The sequence below is a fragment of the Denticeps clupeoides genome, chromosome 20 (assembly GCF_900700375.1).
Source record: "Denticeps clupeoides chromosome 20, fDenClu1.1, whole genome shotgun sequence".
NCBI lineage: Eukaryota > Metazoa > Chordata > Actinopteri > Clupeiformes > Denticipitidae > Denticeps > Denticeps clupeoides.
Genome location: NC_041726.1, coordinates 12787286 through 12805367, shown reverse-complemented (window position 1 = coordinate 12805367; position 18082 = coordinate 12787286). Strand labels below are relative to the sequence as shown.

The 18082-nt window shown below is 41.8% G+C and overlaps 1 protein-coding gene across 3 annotated transcripts in view; it reads right to left on the bottom strand.

Annotated features, from left to right (window-relative positions):
- Positions 1-18082, bottom strand: part of grin2da (glutamate receptor, ionotropic, N-methyl D-aspartate 2D, a) — a 54976-nt gene that overhangs the window by 23392 nt on the left and 13502 nt on the right. For all 3 annotated transcript variants that reach the window (XM_028963673.1, XM_028963675.1, XM_028963674.1), the window contains exons 2-3: positions 8327-8904; positions 2603-2869 (exon numbers count right to left, since the gene is read on the bottom strand). In XM_028963673.1, coding sequence (XP_028819506.1) covers positions 2603-2869; positions 8327-8860 — 801 coding nt within the window. In that variant the 5' untranslated portion in view covers positions 8861-8904. The remainder of the gene's footprint in view (positions 1-2602; positions 2870-8326; positions 8905-18082) is intronic.

Here is an 18082-nt window from a genome sequence, read left to right as displayed (position 1 = left end):
ATTTTCAAAAAACTAAATTAAGAGGGGCAATAAAGTTATACACACAGCTGTTTTAATATTTTGCCATTTGTGCATTAAAATTTCAGGCAGAAAACCTGATCACCAGGATCAGTTTGGCTAATCTACACTGGTCAATAAACAGTTGCCCAATTTACCGGTTTCGCTATAATTGGCATCGCAGCATCAGGGTGTGAGTGTGCTAAAAATGCGGGATTTCGGATGTCAAAAAAGTTGGTTTGTGGTTAATTATTTGTTTTTCCATAAAATGGTGTACACTGACAAATTATGAATAATGGATTATTTTCGTCCAGCTGTTCCGTGAATTCCTGAAAGAAATGTAAAATCATGCACGCCATTAGCTGCTGTGTTCCAGACGTTTTAGGAAGCTGCTCTATATTTTTAAGCATATTATACTTAAGAATTATGTACTACAGTGGAATGCAAGTATTCTTTCTGAATGTGTATTCAGAAAGAATATATTCAATCCACTTTATAGGCAGAACATAGAATGCGGATACATAAAATACAGTCTGGTAGTGTTGTTTTCGTCACCAAAATTTATTTCAAAATATATTCATCAACAAACCTTTTTGATATTATGAAAATGAGACGAGATGTAAATGCCGGTCATGTGGCGATTACTATAACAAAATAATGTAACAATATCATGTACTATTGTTGATGAATAACAATGAGACTAAATATGTTTTACAAGAACTAAAAAGAAAAAACTATACTAAAATGTCTCATCATTTTAGCTGACAAAAACAAGACCAGTCGTTACTATATTGTATGTTTCCTGTGTCTCCCATCCAGTCTTACAGATGATGTCACTTCCACAATACTCAATTGGGTACATTATTTAGATTTCAGGATACTTCTGATCAGTAAGCAGGTGGCTCGGAGAAAATGACAAAGCGATCTTTGGTCGCACTTTCTTTACAATGAAGTGAAAAAGAAAACAGAATGTTGGAACAAATCAGAACATGGAACAAATCAGAGCGTCTTCCATGTCCAGAATAGATGTAGTGAATTCTATAAGGTAACAATAATATAATATAATAATATAATATCTATAATAATATAATATATAACTTTGTTTTAATTATGAAATTGTTTTGAAACTATATTGACTGGGTTAAATAGAATTGCATTACCAAAAAAAGATTAAAATACAATTTTCATTGATTAAAATTAGGCAAAAATGTCATCAGTTCTTGTTGACTAAAACTAGACTAAAATGTCAATTTTATGTTGATGAAAACTAGACTAAAATATTCATGGATAATTCTGACTAAAATATTACTAAAATGCTCAGACTTTTACATGACTGAAAGACTCAAATGAATCTGGACGTGACTAAGACTAATAAAAGCTAAAAATGACATCTTGACACAAAAACTAAAATTAAGAAAGGCTGCAAAAAACAATAACTATACAGTCAGGTCTATAAATATTGGAACATTGGCACAATTCTAATCTTTTTGGATCTATACACCACAACAATGTATTTAAAATAACATGAACAAGATGTACTGCATTAACTGCAGCTTTAATTTACCCAGGGGTGGTAGTAGCCCAGTGGGTAAGACACTCACCTATGAAATGCAAGGCCACAAAGTCACAGGTTGCCTGAGCAAGACACTTAACCCTAAGTGTCTTTAGGGGGCTGTCCCTGTAACTACTACTAGGGCACTCTCAATGTCTCATAAATCTTATTTTTTAATAAATTTGAATACATTTTTATGGCAATGTTTTCAGTATTCAAATAAAGAAATTCGTCCAACATTGTTTACGTAACAATGAATTGTGATCCAATAATAATCTAGGTCCTTGGAATAATGAAATAAGTCAACAAACACCACTAGTTGAATTTCAACAAAAAGAGTGAAAGATGGTGGGGCAACAAAGATCAGAGCAAAGATTCCCCCGCCTTGGTGGAGAATCGGTGTCCTTGCTAAACCCTTTCAATCAACTCCTGATTAAAAGCAACAAAAGACAAAGTCTTTAGCCAATTAATTTCTTCTTTAATCAGGTGGATTAAGTGCTTTTTGCTGTAAACGAATATCAGCATAACCACAGGCCCTTCAGGAAAGAGCATCACGTGACCCTGGGGTCAGACGGGAAATGTCCGTTAGTGCCATTACGAGCCGTAACATTTGTGATGCCATCTCCTCTTTCCTGGGTTCCTTGACCTTCTTTTGTTTTTTTTAAAGGGTTTTAAAGGCCATGGTATGAGGTAAGGGAGACGGGTAGGAGACGGATTAATATGGGAGAGAGGAGACGGGTGGAGGCATGCAGGTAGAGAAATCAGAAGGGGGTGATGTGTAGGAGAGTACTGACTGTCAGCACTGGGAAGGATGAAAGGAAGCCAGAGACAAACAAAATAAAAAAAGAGCGGTGAAACTGAGGGAGAGGGGGCAAAAGGTTATTGAGAAAAACAAGAAGAAAGAGCATCCTCTAAAGATGGACACACGAGGGAGAAACCAGCAGTAAGAGGAAAAGCAGATGGACACATCGGAATGCAGAGGTGACAGGAAATGAGAGAGAGTGACACTGATACCCTCTCCATCCGCAACACATGCCATCCTCCCAGACCAACCTGAGCCTCGTTCTCCTTGAGCATCCGCCGAGAGCGAGCTCCCCCTGGATCGTCGGTGAGGTTGAGCATCACCACGCTCCTCTTCTCCCAGCCGATGAAGGAGCCGTCCGTGATGCCCTCCACCATGGCCAGGAAGTCTTCGTAGCCATGGTGACGGGTGGTCACCACCGAGAAGGCCAGCCAGTCGTACTCCTCCATCACCTCAAAGATCACCTCCAGCTGCAAAGCTGTGGAGGAGGTGAACTGGAGGTAGATGGAGCCGCTCTCCTGGAGGACAAAAATCAAGGAGTGAGAAATGACAGAACGAAGGCCGAGAAGATCCATGCAAAGTAGCTAACGCTATGTCACTCGGTGCGAGACATTCATTGCTATTCATAAGCCTCTGCTCGCGCTGACATTAGCTGTCCTTGGGGACTCTTGAGTGTCCTGTTGTCTTTTTTCCTGAGCTGCAGAGGAAGCCACAGTATTACAGTGGGGAAGGTGACCAGAGCTCATCACACGGCAGGTTTTCTGCAGCCAATGTTTGGTTGAAATTGGGATTACAGACATCAGGAACCTGCAGGAACTCGTTTAGCAAAAAATACCATGGACTACAGCCTACACCCTTACCATCATTTCCTATATTTTGTCACTATATAATTTTCTATTAAACTTTTCTCATATTTTCAGCGCGCGACGCAAGCATTTTCACAAAAAAGGTGGGTTTTTCTGTAATCCTTTTTGCTAATCTTTATTTACATGGGGCGCCAGTTACTGTAGCAATGTGTCATCAGTAAATAGAAGGTATTTTAACTGCAGCATTGGCAGCATTAATCAGTATTAGTATTGGTTTGCACAGTCACCAGTGTGGTGTGTAATCCTCTGTGAAATCACTGTGGTATAAATGAGTTTATTTTCAGCACTCACATTGCAGACTTATTATTACGGTCCCTAGAATCAAGTAGCGAGAGGGATAACAGTGTTCAAAACTGTACAAATATTACAATAACTTATTAAAGAAACAGTGCATTCCCAGAAAACTATTATTATAATAATAATAATAATTATAATAATAATAATAATTATTATTATTATTATTATTATCATGTGCACATTATTATGTGCATATTATTAGGGGCAGTGGTGGCCTAGCGGTTAAGGAAGCGGCCCTGTAATCAGAAGGTTGCCGGTTCGAATCCCAATCCGCCATGGTACCACTGAGGTGCCACTGAGCAAAGCACCGTCCCCACACACTGCTCCCCGGGCGCCTGTCATGGCTGCCCACTGCTCACCAAGGGTGATGGGTTAAATGCAGAGTATCACAGAATATCACTGCTGTGATTCACAAGTGACTTTCACTTGAATTTCACTAACATGTGGCAGGTCAGGGCACTAATGCCCAGGGAGGAATACTTTCAAAAGTGGAAAGCATCAAGTTTGGATTTCAAAGACGCATAGAAGATTGTTGTTCGAAAAATACAACATGACCGCACAGCAGTGATGTGAAGCTTTTTAAGATTTCAATAAGCCATGATAAGCCATTTCAACTTTCCCTCATCTGGCCTGAAGAGACCAAGGGATTACCTTTTTGGTCTAAAATCTTCAGCAGTCTGCTTGAAAGCTGAAGACGAGACAGAATTTTCTCCTTTCAACACAACGATGACTCCAAACATACATCCAAATCACCAAACGCACGGCTTCACCAGAACCAAATTAAAGTTTTCGAGTCCAGGCCTAAAACCAATAACAGATCTGTGTGGTGACCTGAGGAGGGCTGTGTGCAACAGATGCTGTCACAATCTGACAGATCTGGAACACCCTTGCAAGGAAAAGTGGGCAAATACTGCCAAGCCAAGATGGTCCATGCTGATAGACCCGGGAAGACTGAATGCTGATATTAAACCAAAGTTGAACTTTTTCTAAGTCTAAAGTGCACTTGCAACAAGCTTATTGTATAATTTTATTTTTACCTTAATTGTAAATTCTAAATATTCTAGACTTGTATTTTTATTCAATTTTCCTTATGTTTCACGAATCTTTGTTGAAATCTTTCTATCTATCCAGAAGATTTTTTAATTTTTCAACCGAATTCCACAGGTTATAGGTCACATTAAATGTGACTTTTACATCACAGAAAACCCAGCATTTTAACAGGGTTATGTACACTTTTTTTAACCACTGTACTTCTGGTAAGTAAAGTATTAGACCTATAACTTGATGTGCTCAGATGATAAAATAGCTCATTTAGACAAAAAATGTGTTTCAATCACATCCTTATTAAGCTCATAATGTCAGACCCAGGTTATAGATTAGGGCAGCCCAACACACACCCACACACACAGCGTGAGATAAGATGCTCATCATAGAGCATTTCTATATGGCTGACTGAAGTCGTACATTAAATAATAACACGTTATGACGTTAATATGGGCTTGTACTCCCCAAGGTTTAGGTCAGAGGGCATGAAGTAAAATGCCACCCTAACATCCTCACCAAGAGGAGACAACTGAAAGACATGTGGTGATAAGAAATGGGCCAGAAAGGAAAAAAGACAAAGAAAGTGAGAGAGAGAAGGAATTTAGTACCGCAGAACTTCAAACCCCTTTTGGCGAAATCTCCTGACTACTGAACAGCTTTGTCTCCTAAAGCCTTGAGACGTCCTCTCCTCCAAAACTATTCAAAGGCGAGGTAATTAGCATAAATGTCTTGAAAGCTTACAGTGCCCGCAATTATGTATTTTTCCCCCTGAAATGGGTCAGGTCACAACAGCGCCCGTTCTTAAGTGTTTGCCGCTAAAATGTAACCCCTCGAATAAGAGCCCACCACACAGCGGCCGGACTAACCAATCAAATTTGCCCCCGCAGGGCATTGATTCCGTGAGCACCACAATCAACCGGGGCAGGATGAAATGCAGTATATAAACTGCGGCCTTCACATCTCATCACCTTCCCTCTATGGAGGAGGTGCCACAAAAAAACTCAATTTTTCAAAAAAACGTCGATGGCGTTTGTGCATTAAGTTGACGGGAAGTTATCCAGATTGTTCAAAGCAAAGTGTCCAGATTTAACCATCAGCGCAAACCACACATAATGAGGCCATCGCCCTGGTAATGTGCTTGGGAATAGAATCATTCAGTCATTGTAGAGCCACTCTTTTCATTGGCTATTAAATTATACGCAATTCCCCCGAAGAAAAGACCACCCCTCAAATTAAAATACCGCAGGCCTGCTTAGACCAAAGCATTTATCCACCTGATGCAATTAATTACTGCCCTAATTGGAGTTGGGATGGTTGTCTGTTCCAAGGGAGCCATAGAACTCCCCAAGGATTCTCCTTTTGGGACTCTTACATAATTGGTGTTTTATGAATAAGGCTAGCATGTCTTGTGCGAAACTAATAATCCTCAGCCTGTTTGTTGTCTTTTTTTAAATACCTGAAGTCACTCTGAATTAGCCTCCATTCCATGTAGTACGCGGGTTGACAGTACAGTGTTTTTCCTTCTCAGTGAACATTGTTATTTTGTTCTGTTGATGTGCAGAACGGTTTTGCATCATTTGAATTAAATGCACCGGGTGGTCTGGTTACAACAAAGCACTTTCAGTGTGCTGTAATACTGTAATTTAATGGCAAAAAGATGTAAATTGTACTAAGCAGATACCCTTATACAAAGCGACTTACAATCAGTAGTGACAGGGACAGTCCCCCGAGAGACACTCAGGGTTAAGTGTCTTGCTCAGGGACACAATGGTAGTAAGTGAGGTTTGAACCTGCGACTTTGTGGTCTTCTGGTTCATACTGTGTTATCCACTAGGATAGTGGTTCCCAACCTTTTTCCCCTGGAGCACCCCCACCTGTGTCCAAGACAAGGACCCCTCCACCCCGATTCCTCCCACATACGCACATTAAAAGAATAAAATAATTCATTACAAACTTTTATTTGCAAAAAAATAAACAGAAGTTGTAGTTTTTTCTTATTCTCCTTGTTTTAAACTGCATTGAGTCTATATTAGAGTTGTAATCCTACCAAGAAGGTTAGACCCGACCACGCCTTGAGCCCGACCCGACTGGTATGCTGTTTTTCGCACCACTCTCATGTTAATTAAAATGCATCACCTGACGACGGTGGTGGAGAATTGCTAATCAAACAAACGTCTTATTAATAGACAAATTCATTCTAAAATAATTTACAACATGCGAAACACTTTTACTGATCACCGAAACACATTTACAAGGAGCAAGTCATACTAGAAAAGATAGGTACTACAGACCAGAACTTAATGTCTGCTGACCAAGCCGACCCGACTAAAATGGTAAAAAGTGAGTACGAACCCGGCCAAGATTTACATCTCTAGTCTGTATAGCATACAGGATTATACAAAATTTTGATTATTCTTTTGGGTGTGTTCTGTGTTTATACATTTAATGTTTAAAAATACAGTACAGGCCAAAGGTTTGGACACACCTTCTCATTCAATGTGTTTTCTTAATTTTCATGACCATTTACGTTGGTAGATTCTCACTGAAGGCATCAAAACTATGAATGAACACATGTGGAGTTATGTACTTAACAAAAAAAGGTGAAATAAGTGAAAACATGTTTTATATTCTAGTTTCTTTGCTCTGATTACTGCTTTGCACACTCTTGGCATTCTCTCGATGAGCTTCAAGAGGTCGTCACCTGAAATGCTTCTCCAACAGTCTTGAAGGAGTTCCCAGAGGTGTTTAGCACTTGTTGACCCCTTTGCCTTCACTCTGCGGTCCAGCTCACCTCAAACCATCTGGATTGGGTTCAGGTCCGGTGACTGTGGAGGCCAGGTCTCCACTTTTTGTTAAGTACATAACTCCACATGTGTTCATTCATAGTTTTGATGCCTTCAGTGAGAATCTACCAACGCAAATGGTCATGAAAATAAAGAAAACGCATTGAATGAGAAGGTGTGTCCAAATGTTTGGCCTGTACTGAATATTTTTGGTATTAACCTTGGTGATAACCCCGATTAACCTTAAACCCACTTTCACTTTACACAAGCAGCCAGTCACACACAAAACTGCCAAAATTATGTGATATGTATTTAACTACTAGTTACTGTAGAATACTACAATTAAAACAGAGCTTTTTCACTACCCATTCTGAAATAAAAAAAAAAACAGAATGTGTAAAGACAAGTCTGAACGTGCATTTGTGACAATGATTTTTTCATCTGCCAAGCTGTGTGCTTAAACAATGAATTCAACGTTCCACAAGTTTACAATGCAGAACAGCACACGGATGGTAATAAACATGTGCCGTGGGTGTTTGTGACGGTTTCCGTTTGGAACTGTGCATCAACAATTCATTCAGACGTGGGGAAACAGGTTTCCCAAGGGTCCTTAATCAGCCAAATTAGCAAATAAATAGCTGTGTGCAATGCACCCTCAACTACAATTTTGAAAGTATAGCTGGAAGCATCGTAAAACACCCAGTATTTACAGCATTTGTTAAAAATAATGTTGATACACATTGGTTAGGGATGCGTAATGTTCTTGGTTCAGTGTAGTTCCTGCCTACCTCGACTAAATAAAGATTTATTTATGAACCCCCTGGGCTTACGAGTGCAAGTCTGTACTGCTTGTCAGCATCTGCTAAATATAGATTATAGATCTAGAAACGCTGTTCCTGTCTGGCAAACCCCAGTGCAGTGACAGGTGGCCCCCGAATAGTAGAAGAAGTAGCATCAGCTGAGAGGAGACACCTTAAGCTCTTACCTGTGGCTCTCTCTCCAGGCTGGCACCCCCACCCACAGCCACAATGGGGATACCTGTCTGGGCCGAAACGAACTCCAGCATAGGTGCCAGCGGGGCGCGGTTGGCCGGAGGTGGCCGCTCCTCTTCAAAAACCAGGCCCTGGAGCGGGGTCGTGGCGAGCAGCTCGCACAGCTGCAGCAGCAAGCTTCCCGGGCTGCTCTCGTTCACCGCCAGGAAGATGACGTTGGCCGGTCCGGAGGCGGTCATCACACTCTCTCCCACTATGCCCGTCCACGCCCTGGTCGCACCTCCGGCCGAGCCGGCGCCGGAGCCCCCGCCCCGCGCCGCCGACGGGGCGCTGCCACTCACCCCCGTGCTCGTCTCCGGGAGCAGGGAGGAGCCGGAGTGCACCACGGCGATGTTGACCCCGCCGGACACCCCGCCCGAGTCCCTCTCTCTCTCCCGGGGGCGGAGCAGAAGGGGAGGGGAGGAACGGGCAGGCCCCGTGCATGCCAGCACGGCCAATAGGAAGGAGAGGGCGGGTCTTGATGCCATGGTGGCAGAAATGGTGGGGTAGAGCTTTCACACAGGAAAAGTACCTTGGATGGAGAGAGAGACAAATAAAGCAAAATTACATTAACAAGTCTCACACATTAACTGTGACAATAAAACCCTTACAGAACAATGGCTGATTAAAACAATGGAAATAAACACGACAAAGCGTGGGAAATCAGGTGCCAAAAATACAACAAAGTCATTTGGCTATAAAGTATTGTGTAAATAGGACAAAACACAGAGGTCTGTTTAAAACGAAAAAAAAAAAAAAAAAACGATGGGACATTAAAAAAAAACCCAGCTAGAAAATCGACATCGATTACACGCCACAACTAGCACTGGTAGTTTGGAACAAGGGTACCTGCTTGTTCTGTACGATATGGCAGATATGTTCTGAATTCAAGAGAGACACAACAAGGAGCAAGATTTGCTGGAGACTCAGTCTAACGCAAAGTAAATTTAATATTCCTACTGGAAATGTAAAGAAATGAATTCCCCCCAACTTTATGCAGAGTGAGCACAGCGAACACCTAAAACACATCCAACTCTCTTTGTAGGAAGTATGCTTGCTTTAGTCAGCTTTGAATGTCGACCCAAAAGCCACAGCATTAAGACCACTGAAAGGTAAAGGGACTAACAAGAATATTTGACAGCAAGTGAACAGTGGGTTATTGAAGTTGATGTGTTGTAAGCAGGAAAAATGGACAAGTGCAAGAATCTGAGTGACACTGTGATGCTACAACAACTGGGTCGTAGTGTCAGAAACCGCAGATAGTGTAGGTTGTTCCAGGCATGCGGAGGTTAGTTCTTATCCTCAGTGACCCCTGTCTGTATCAATGTCAGCAGCGGAATGGAAGACAGTGAAGAGATGTCAGCAGGACGTGCTACAGGGAGGAAGCGCGCGTGTTTGATGCTCTGCAGAGAAACCTTGGGTCCAGCATTCATCTGGATGTTACTCTGACAACTAACACCTACCTCATAGCCCTGCCACACTGCAGAGGCCTTTTCAGGTATGATGTGGGGGAAAAAAAAGGGTTCGAGGTGCTGACCTGGCCGGATTTCATAGGTCCCATTCTGATCACGCATCTTTGGGTTGTGCTGGAAAAACTAATGAATGGAGACCTTGCAGCTTACAAGACTGGAATGGGCCAGAGTTGTTTTTAGGGCAGGAAGGGGATGCGCACAATATCAGGAAGCTGGTTTATGGCTTTTGTGGTTAGTCAGTGTATAAGCACTGTTTTTTTTTTTTTTTATAGGTTTTTATTGATATGTTTTTTTGTTTAACATATCAATACAAATTATGTTAAAATACAAAATGGAATGGAATTGATGAGGTCAAAGGAACACAATATTTGTTCATCCTTGCAGCTAAAAATTGTAAAACAAGTATTAAGCAACAAGTTAGTCAGCCTAATACAACAACATTAGAACCAGGTACTCTTAACGCATATTCAGAGGTGGAAAGTAACAATTTACATTAACTCACATTACTGGGGGGTTATGGGGTGTTGTGTGAAAAAAATATTTAATCCATTTTGGAATAAGACTGTAACATAACAAAATGTGGAAAATGCACTGTATTTGCTTTTTGTCTGTGTATTCCATACATTACATTGCTCAAACTGAACAAGAGTTTTACAGTCTAATACAGTAGGATTCTGTGGGGCAGGGCACTTTATTTCATTTCTTATATCAGCCGTTTGTCTGCTCATGTAAAGTGATGTATTTCAACTGATATATTTATTTTTGCTATAGAAAATACAAAAAGCGCAGTTTGTTGGTAGGGAATTGTTGAACAGTTTCACAGTTTTGGATAATTTGATTTTGGCTTCATTTTCTCTTTTTTATTGTAATGTTTGAGTTTGACCCTACAATTCAGAATTTGCCACTTTTGTGGCCAACTGTGCTTACAAATGTTTTATGGGGTGGTCTGAACCTTATTCCACCTTAAAAATAATTAGTGCTGTATTGGATTCATGACTAGTGCTTTTTGTACATCAAGTAATTGAAAGTAACTTTTTTTTTTTCACTTTTACTCAAGTAGATTTTTAGATGGATACTTTTACTCGAGTAGAATTTAAGCAAAGTAAAGATACTTTTACTTAATTAATTTTTTTCTGTACTTTTTCCACCTCTGCACATATTAAATCACCCAAGCTTGCATTCTACGATAATGAATGTACATGTATATGTCACGATCCGGGATCCGGACCGGAGTTTCATTACTGTCATGTGAAATGTTCCCTAATCGTTTTTACCTGTGTCAATTGTATAAAGCTGCCCTGTTCGTTTCTGTTCGCCGTCAGGTCTTTAACGTTATGTTCCGTGTTCACCACTGTCAACGTCTCGGATGTCTTGTGATTCACCATTAAACCCCTGTTTCGTCATGTCAGGTGATAGCGTCTTTCATTCCTGGTCACTCTTCGTCCTCCTCTCCGTACACCCGCCGCGTCATGCCCGTATGGACGTGACAGTATATAAGTAATAAGTCGCAGTGGTGTGGTGGAAAGACACACACATTTGCAGGACTTTCCCAAACAGGGAAAGAACACACACATGCACATGGTACAAAATGCAAACATATATACATACAAAACATCTGCACATGATCAGGGTAATGAGGAACACAACAGACAATACAAAACTCCGGTCCGAATCAGTTCCTGACAGAGCCCCCTGTCCTAGGCATGACTCCTGGGGTGCGAGTGGTGACAGGTCCATGTCGATCGATCGCTCAGAAGTTCTCAGTTAATCCCCTTCGGTACCACAGGCACTACCTCGGCCCTCCTCTGTCTGACCCACTCACTTCCTCGCCTGGAAGTCCCTAAAGGACGAGCCGCTCTGTCTCACCTCTCCCACTGCCAGCAAGGGACCGTGAAGCAGGCATCTACTACCGCACGGTACATGTTCATGCGCATTGGGACCCTACTGGGGAATAGGGGACTAGCACTGTCTTCTGGTGAGCCGAGCAGCCGTGAAGATAATCGTCCAAATGGTTGTCCAAATATCAGAACCAGAGTTCCCCCCTCAGTTCCTGACAAAATCTTAATACAAGCAATAATGGCGATGGCAGTGGTGAAGAAACCACAAGCCTGTACACAAGTAGGATAAATTACCTTGAGGTTGTAAAAAAGCGGAGGTGTGTGGTCAGTTATGCAGGTAATCAGCTAGTAATGTGTAAATTAATGAACACCGTCGCAGCGATTCAATTCAATAACGTGCGACGCAGAGCGGCGCAAATTAGCGTCGGGTCACAAACAAGCACATTAATTGTGTGGGTAATCTAGTAACACGGTGATTCTCAGAGCACAGCAGCAAATGCAGCGTTCTGAATCTTTGTACCGCAGCCCCTACAGGAGCGTGGAAGGGGATTGTTCCATCCCAAAGCGGGGGCACGAGAGGAACCGTTTGAGATGGGCTGCTGTTCTCGTTGTAGGGGCTATGATCTCCAAACTCGCAACAACATGCTCTTACAATCGATACCTTCTGATAATGTCTCCCTCCGCCATATAACAGTAACCACTGCAGCGTAAAAGAGAAGACAGGATTTTTAACATTTGTTTTAAACCTGTGTTTGAAATGTAGTAGAATTACAATTCTGGGAAAAAAGCTGTTCCTAAGCTGTTCCTAAGTCTGGTCCGCAATTACCACTGCGGACTATAGTGAATGACTTTACCGTAAATGCCACACAATTAAGACCTTCTATTTTTGTTGCTAGTATGTGTGTGGATGCCATGTGTCTGTGCCTGTGTGTGGGTATATGTTGTCTATATAGCTTCTGGACACCTACATTTCCTTCAGGACAAATACTTCTGTGTACATATCTATATATCTACACGATATAAACTTGAGTAGGGGAACAAGACCAGCCATATTGACACATTTACATCACTATACCTCTCACGCCATGAGTAAAATAAAAAATAATTCAAAAATAATAAATCATAATCATAATGATGTAAATCTGCAAAAAGCCTTGGAGTTTGGTTTGACGACAAACTGAGTCTGAACCATCACGTTGCTGCGATCTCCAGATCCTGCATTTTCACTCTCTACAACATTCGCAAGATTCAGCCTTTTCTTTCACAACAGGCTACGCAGCTCCTCGTCCAGGTAATGGTCATCTCCAAACTCGACTATTGTAACTCTCTTCTGGCTGGAGCCTCTGCAGTCACCATAAAACCACTCCAGATGGTCCAAAATGTGGCAGCCCATCTCATCTTCAATCAGTCAAAATACACCCATGTCACGCCTCTTCCCACCTCTATCCACTGGCTCCCGGTAGCTGCTCGCATAGAGTTTAAATCCTTGATGCTGCCTACAGGGCTGTAAATGGAACTGCATCCTCTTATATCAACACACTACTACCTAGCTACACTCCTACACGCTCTCTCAGATCAGCAAATGAAATGAGACTGAAAATTCCCTCTTCACGGGGTCTCCGATCCCAATCGACTCTGTTCTCTGTTGTTGTCCCTGGCTGGTGGAACAACTTACCCGGCTCCATTCGACTAGCCGAGACTACCACCACCTTTAAGAAGCAGTTGAAAACCCACTTGTTTAAAACGTATTTCAGAGGAGTCTAACACTTACACACGCACGTGCACACACACTACACAATAAATAAATAAATAAATAATCGTCTAGCGCTTAACAATTCCCCTGCATGTTCTTTTCCTGACAAGTTAGGCCTTATCAGAGCTCATAATTTTGCAATTCAAAATCTATAGAAACCGAATGAGTATTGCTGGTGTCTTCCTCTTGTAAGTCGCTTTGTATAAAAGCGTCTTCTAAGTAAAGTAAAGTAAAGTAAAGTAAAGTAAAATGTTCTTGTAGAAAAGGAAGAGATCTTTGACACAAAAAAAGATTTGAAAAAAGATCAGATGACACAATTTCAGCCAAATTTCCACTATGGCTACAATAAATAAACCTTCCATGCTGGTACCATCTGGTACAAAGTCATCAGTAGAAGATCCTTTAAGTCCTGTACATTGCGAGGTGATGCCTCCAATTTCCAACACCTCCAACAGATGTGGGATTGAACAGAGATCCGGAGAATTGTGAGGTCAAGTCAACACCCCAAACTCGTTCTTATGTTCCTTAAGCCATTTGTCACCATGTGGCAGGGCACATTATCGTGCTTGAAAGAAGGTATTGTCATCAAGAAATGCAATTTCCGTACATGGGCGTACTTAGTCAGCAACAATGTATTAGGTAGGTGGTATGCGTCAAAGTAACATGAATGGTTTTTGCCAACAATTTTTTGCCTTCATTTTGTTTTTGGTTCCCAAACTTCAAAGACAAAATTTCCTAATATATGCCACCCACTGCCAGGCAACAAGACAATGTTACTGTCGTAACCTCTTATAGCTGATTGGTATTTGTCAATTTTACTGCCTAATGTGATGTGGAGGCCGTTGAAAAAGGTCAAAATATCATGTAAGCTTATTCTGGCATTGGTTTAGTCATGTTTGGACATCTCTGCAGTTACCAGCATTCACAACTGCTGTGGGGTTTGGCATCTTTGATCAGAATCACTGTGCTGTGGAAGAATCTACAAGCCTCCCTTTTACACAAATCAAAAAGGGTAAGCATCCTGGCTTGAAATGCATTTGTCTAGCCTGAACTGAAGGGCAATTTAGCTTCACTCGTTGCGTCTGAAACGACTGTTCTACTTAATGGGTGTAAACTGCAAGGGAATGAAAGCGACTCTGAGATCAAGACAGTTATTTTTACGCCATAGCGCAGAATCAGCTCCGGTTTTGATCCTGTTTGGTCCTACATTATCTTCTCGACGTACGAGTGAAAGTGCTCTGAAATCTGTCATTGATTTCCATTTTTGGCAGGTTAGGACGCTGACTCTTTCGGGAAGACCAGCCTGTCACTTTGGTGCTCCCATTCCGAACGCTGGCCGCCCTCCCCCCCCACAAGGCCGAATTCATCTCTCCCTTCTCTGATTCATGAGTTTGGCCCACGTCACTGGAGGGCTCAGAATTTAAACTATAAATCACAGAGACCATGAAATGCTTCATTACAGCAGATACCAAGCAGATGGAGTAAATAAAAACTGGAATTTTCAGTTTTGGAGACACAAGGCTCCTTTCAAGCCTTGGTTTCATATTCGGAACAGTTGTGTTAGCAGAAAAAAAAAAGAAAATTTCTCAGCAGTCAGTCAACAGAAGCGATGCAAACTGATACAAATGCTTGGCAATGTAAAGCACTAGCAGTCCATGAATCATCCCCAAGTCACTTTGTTTGTGAGCCCAAGACCCCCCCCCATCCCAACCCACACTTTCTATTCACTCTATTTAATTAAACATCGCCTCCGACACACACCAGCACATGCGGCCACGTGCACAAACACTAACAGGCACAGCCGCATCCCCATCTGCACTGTACATACACACACCGAGACACACTGCAACCACAAAGCCACAGCGGTTATTAAAGCTACTGTTCCGCTGCGGCTCACGCACACTCCATCACAGAAACACACAGTGCACGCAAATGCTACATATCGGCTGCACTTTGACAGTCACAGGCACATAGGAAGTCGCGTTGTGTCAAGTCTTTTAATGGTAACATGCTGCATACAAATTGTGATGTGCTCGATGTGTCAATTGGAAAGTGTCCATGTATTGATATGGAAATGTCTGCATAATAAATGTTTGGATAAATGTGTGGGGTTTTTTTTCTGTGCATGTTATTTGACAGTGCTGTCACTAGTCTATGTGTGCACTCTGACTGCCATGCCAATGAGCCTAGGTCTTTGGTGTCGTTAGCAAGATGCATGTTTGTTGCCCTGGAGACCCAGGTTCAAGGCCGGGTCGGGTAGCTGTTTATCGTATCGACATGTTTCATGGTTCTGAGCTTTGAACCAAATGGCTCACTGATGTCACACTCGACTCTTGAATTTTTCCTCTCCCTCTTCCTCTCCAAAACACTCACTTTTTCTCTTAATTCCATTCTCTCGCGTTTCCATTTATCTGACGCTGACGAGTCCTCAGAGAAAAAAAAAATGAATGAGGATTAAGAGATGGGAACTGCGGCTAAATCTGAGCGTACAAAGCACATGATAACCGTGTCAATTTTTAGAAGCAGATGGGTGTACTGAGAAGAGAGAAATATATTCAAGATGAGACAGGTCGATAAATTGGAGCACTAGATGAGGTCCGCAAAAAGAGGACAATGGCGTTCTCTGTGGTCAGCTGACCCAGAAAATCACAGTTCAAAAGACTGAGGTGACAGTGAGGTTGAATGAGCTTGTCTCAATGCATGGTATGCATGTCAAACACTTGCACTGTCCAGCTGAACAAGATATGAGCTGAAAAGATATGCAAGAAGTGAGCAGGTGGAAAACGATTCACTACTGCGAGTGGAACCGAGTAGATGTGTAGGATGCCCACAACTTGACGAACGTTTAAGCAGCTGAATTCCAAAAACCTGGCTGGAGGCTATTTACAGGTCTCAAAAAGAGAACGTGTCCAGTGAAAATATGACGTATGGTCACCCTATTTAAAGTCTGGTTGATGGATTGATTGATTGATTGGTTGTAGCTTGTCACCGATTTCCTCAGATTTCAAGCTTTAGCATTTAAAACTATATTCACATAATCTGAACTACACATCAGTTGCTTATCGGCATCATTTTAGAAAACACCAAAAGATGGCACATGATTTTTAGAGAACGCTTTTCTCTAAAAACGATGTCCACACGGGAGTGTTATCTGAAATGTTCTCATCCACACTGACGCTGAGAATGTCCCAAAAGCTGAAACTCCCAGGTCTCACCTAAATTTCACATTTAGTTCTCCTGTTCTCTTGACTTGTCTTTTCATTATCCGTACAGAGGATTTCTTGTATTTTCTTGTAGTTTCTAAGGTTCTGCAGCTGCTACAGTACATCCATGAACGTGTTATCCGCTATTGTTGTATGTAGGACACGTTTGGGGTTATAGGTCAGGTTAGAGGTTGGACTAATCAGTGTTTTAAAAAAAGTCACTGTGACGTCCACACAGAAACGCGGAAAAGAGAAGTTCAGTCTGGAGCCCGTTTCAGAAAATAACCCTTCCGGGTCCCTGAAACGACGTCTCTGTGTGTAAAATGTTCTTGTGTAGACAGAGCCTGTGAACATGCAAGTGAGTAAGGTAACTTAATAGTAAACTAGGCTAAAAGTATTATTCCAGTCTACATTATGTGTACATTATGTGCCAACTGAATCATTTTTTGTCATTTAAAAGTCATTTAACTTTAAATGTCATATGACATTTTTTAAATAACCCGTAGTTGTCCCCCAATACTGTATATGGAGACTCTTTCCGAAATTCAGCCATGGTACAGAATTATAGCCACCTTTATCCAGTTTCGGTGTCTGTAGCTTTAATGCTGATGAGGAGGAGAGAGGCGGGACGAGGTGAAGAGCAGCCTATAGGAGTTGAGGGGGCATTTCCAGAAATGACATCATCAATACCATTCACCAACCACAATGTTTGGCGCAAACAGGAAGTCGTGTAGGCATTTTTTCCAAATAAAAATAAAATGAACCCTCTGGTTCTTCAGAGGGCCGTGTGACGGAACTAAAATTTTTTATTTGTGCTCATTTTTACATCCAGTCACCGAGCAACTGCAATACATTGTACGTTTGGAAGCTGTGATGGTCCGAGGAGCTCATATTTTAGGGGAGGGGTCCTAAATTCTCTGGACAAAGCATGAGAAACAGGAGGAAACCTTAGAGAACCGGCCATCTGAGCTGTTGCTCTCTGGATGGTGAAGCACTCATATTAATGTTAAATCATCTCAAAAGGAGAAATTTTCATGTCATGGGACTAAATTAACACTAAAATGTAAATATAGTCCAACTTAGTTCATGTTCTCAACCCTGAATGCAGATGTTTGGTCAACAAGCTACTAGGGAATCCTCGCATGTTGTGCTCATAGACCTTATCTGCTGTAGCTGCGACGACAATTCCAGAGCATGTAATGGCGGGAGAATATCAAAAAACAAAAACAGAATATTGAGCCTCTGTAAATGGAAATGGCACAGTTAAGCTGCATGGGGAGTGTGGGGAGCGTGTCCCTGCCCGCTGGTTAGCTCAATTACTGCTGCCTTGCTCCGCATGGGTCATGTTAAGGAAGCTGTCTTCAAGACAGTGCTGCTGGCTGTTGAAGATTTTTTTTAAAAATGCGTGACCTTGACAACAGGGAGTGGATCCAATATCAGTTCA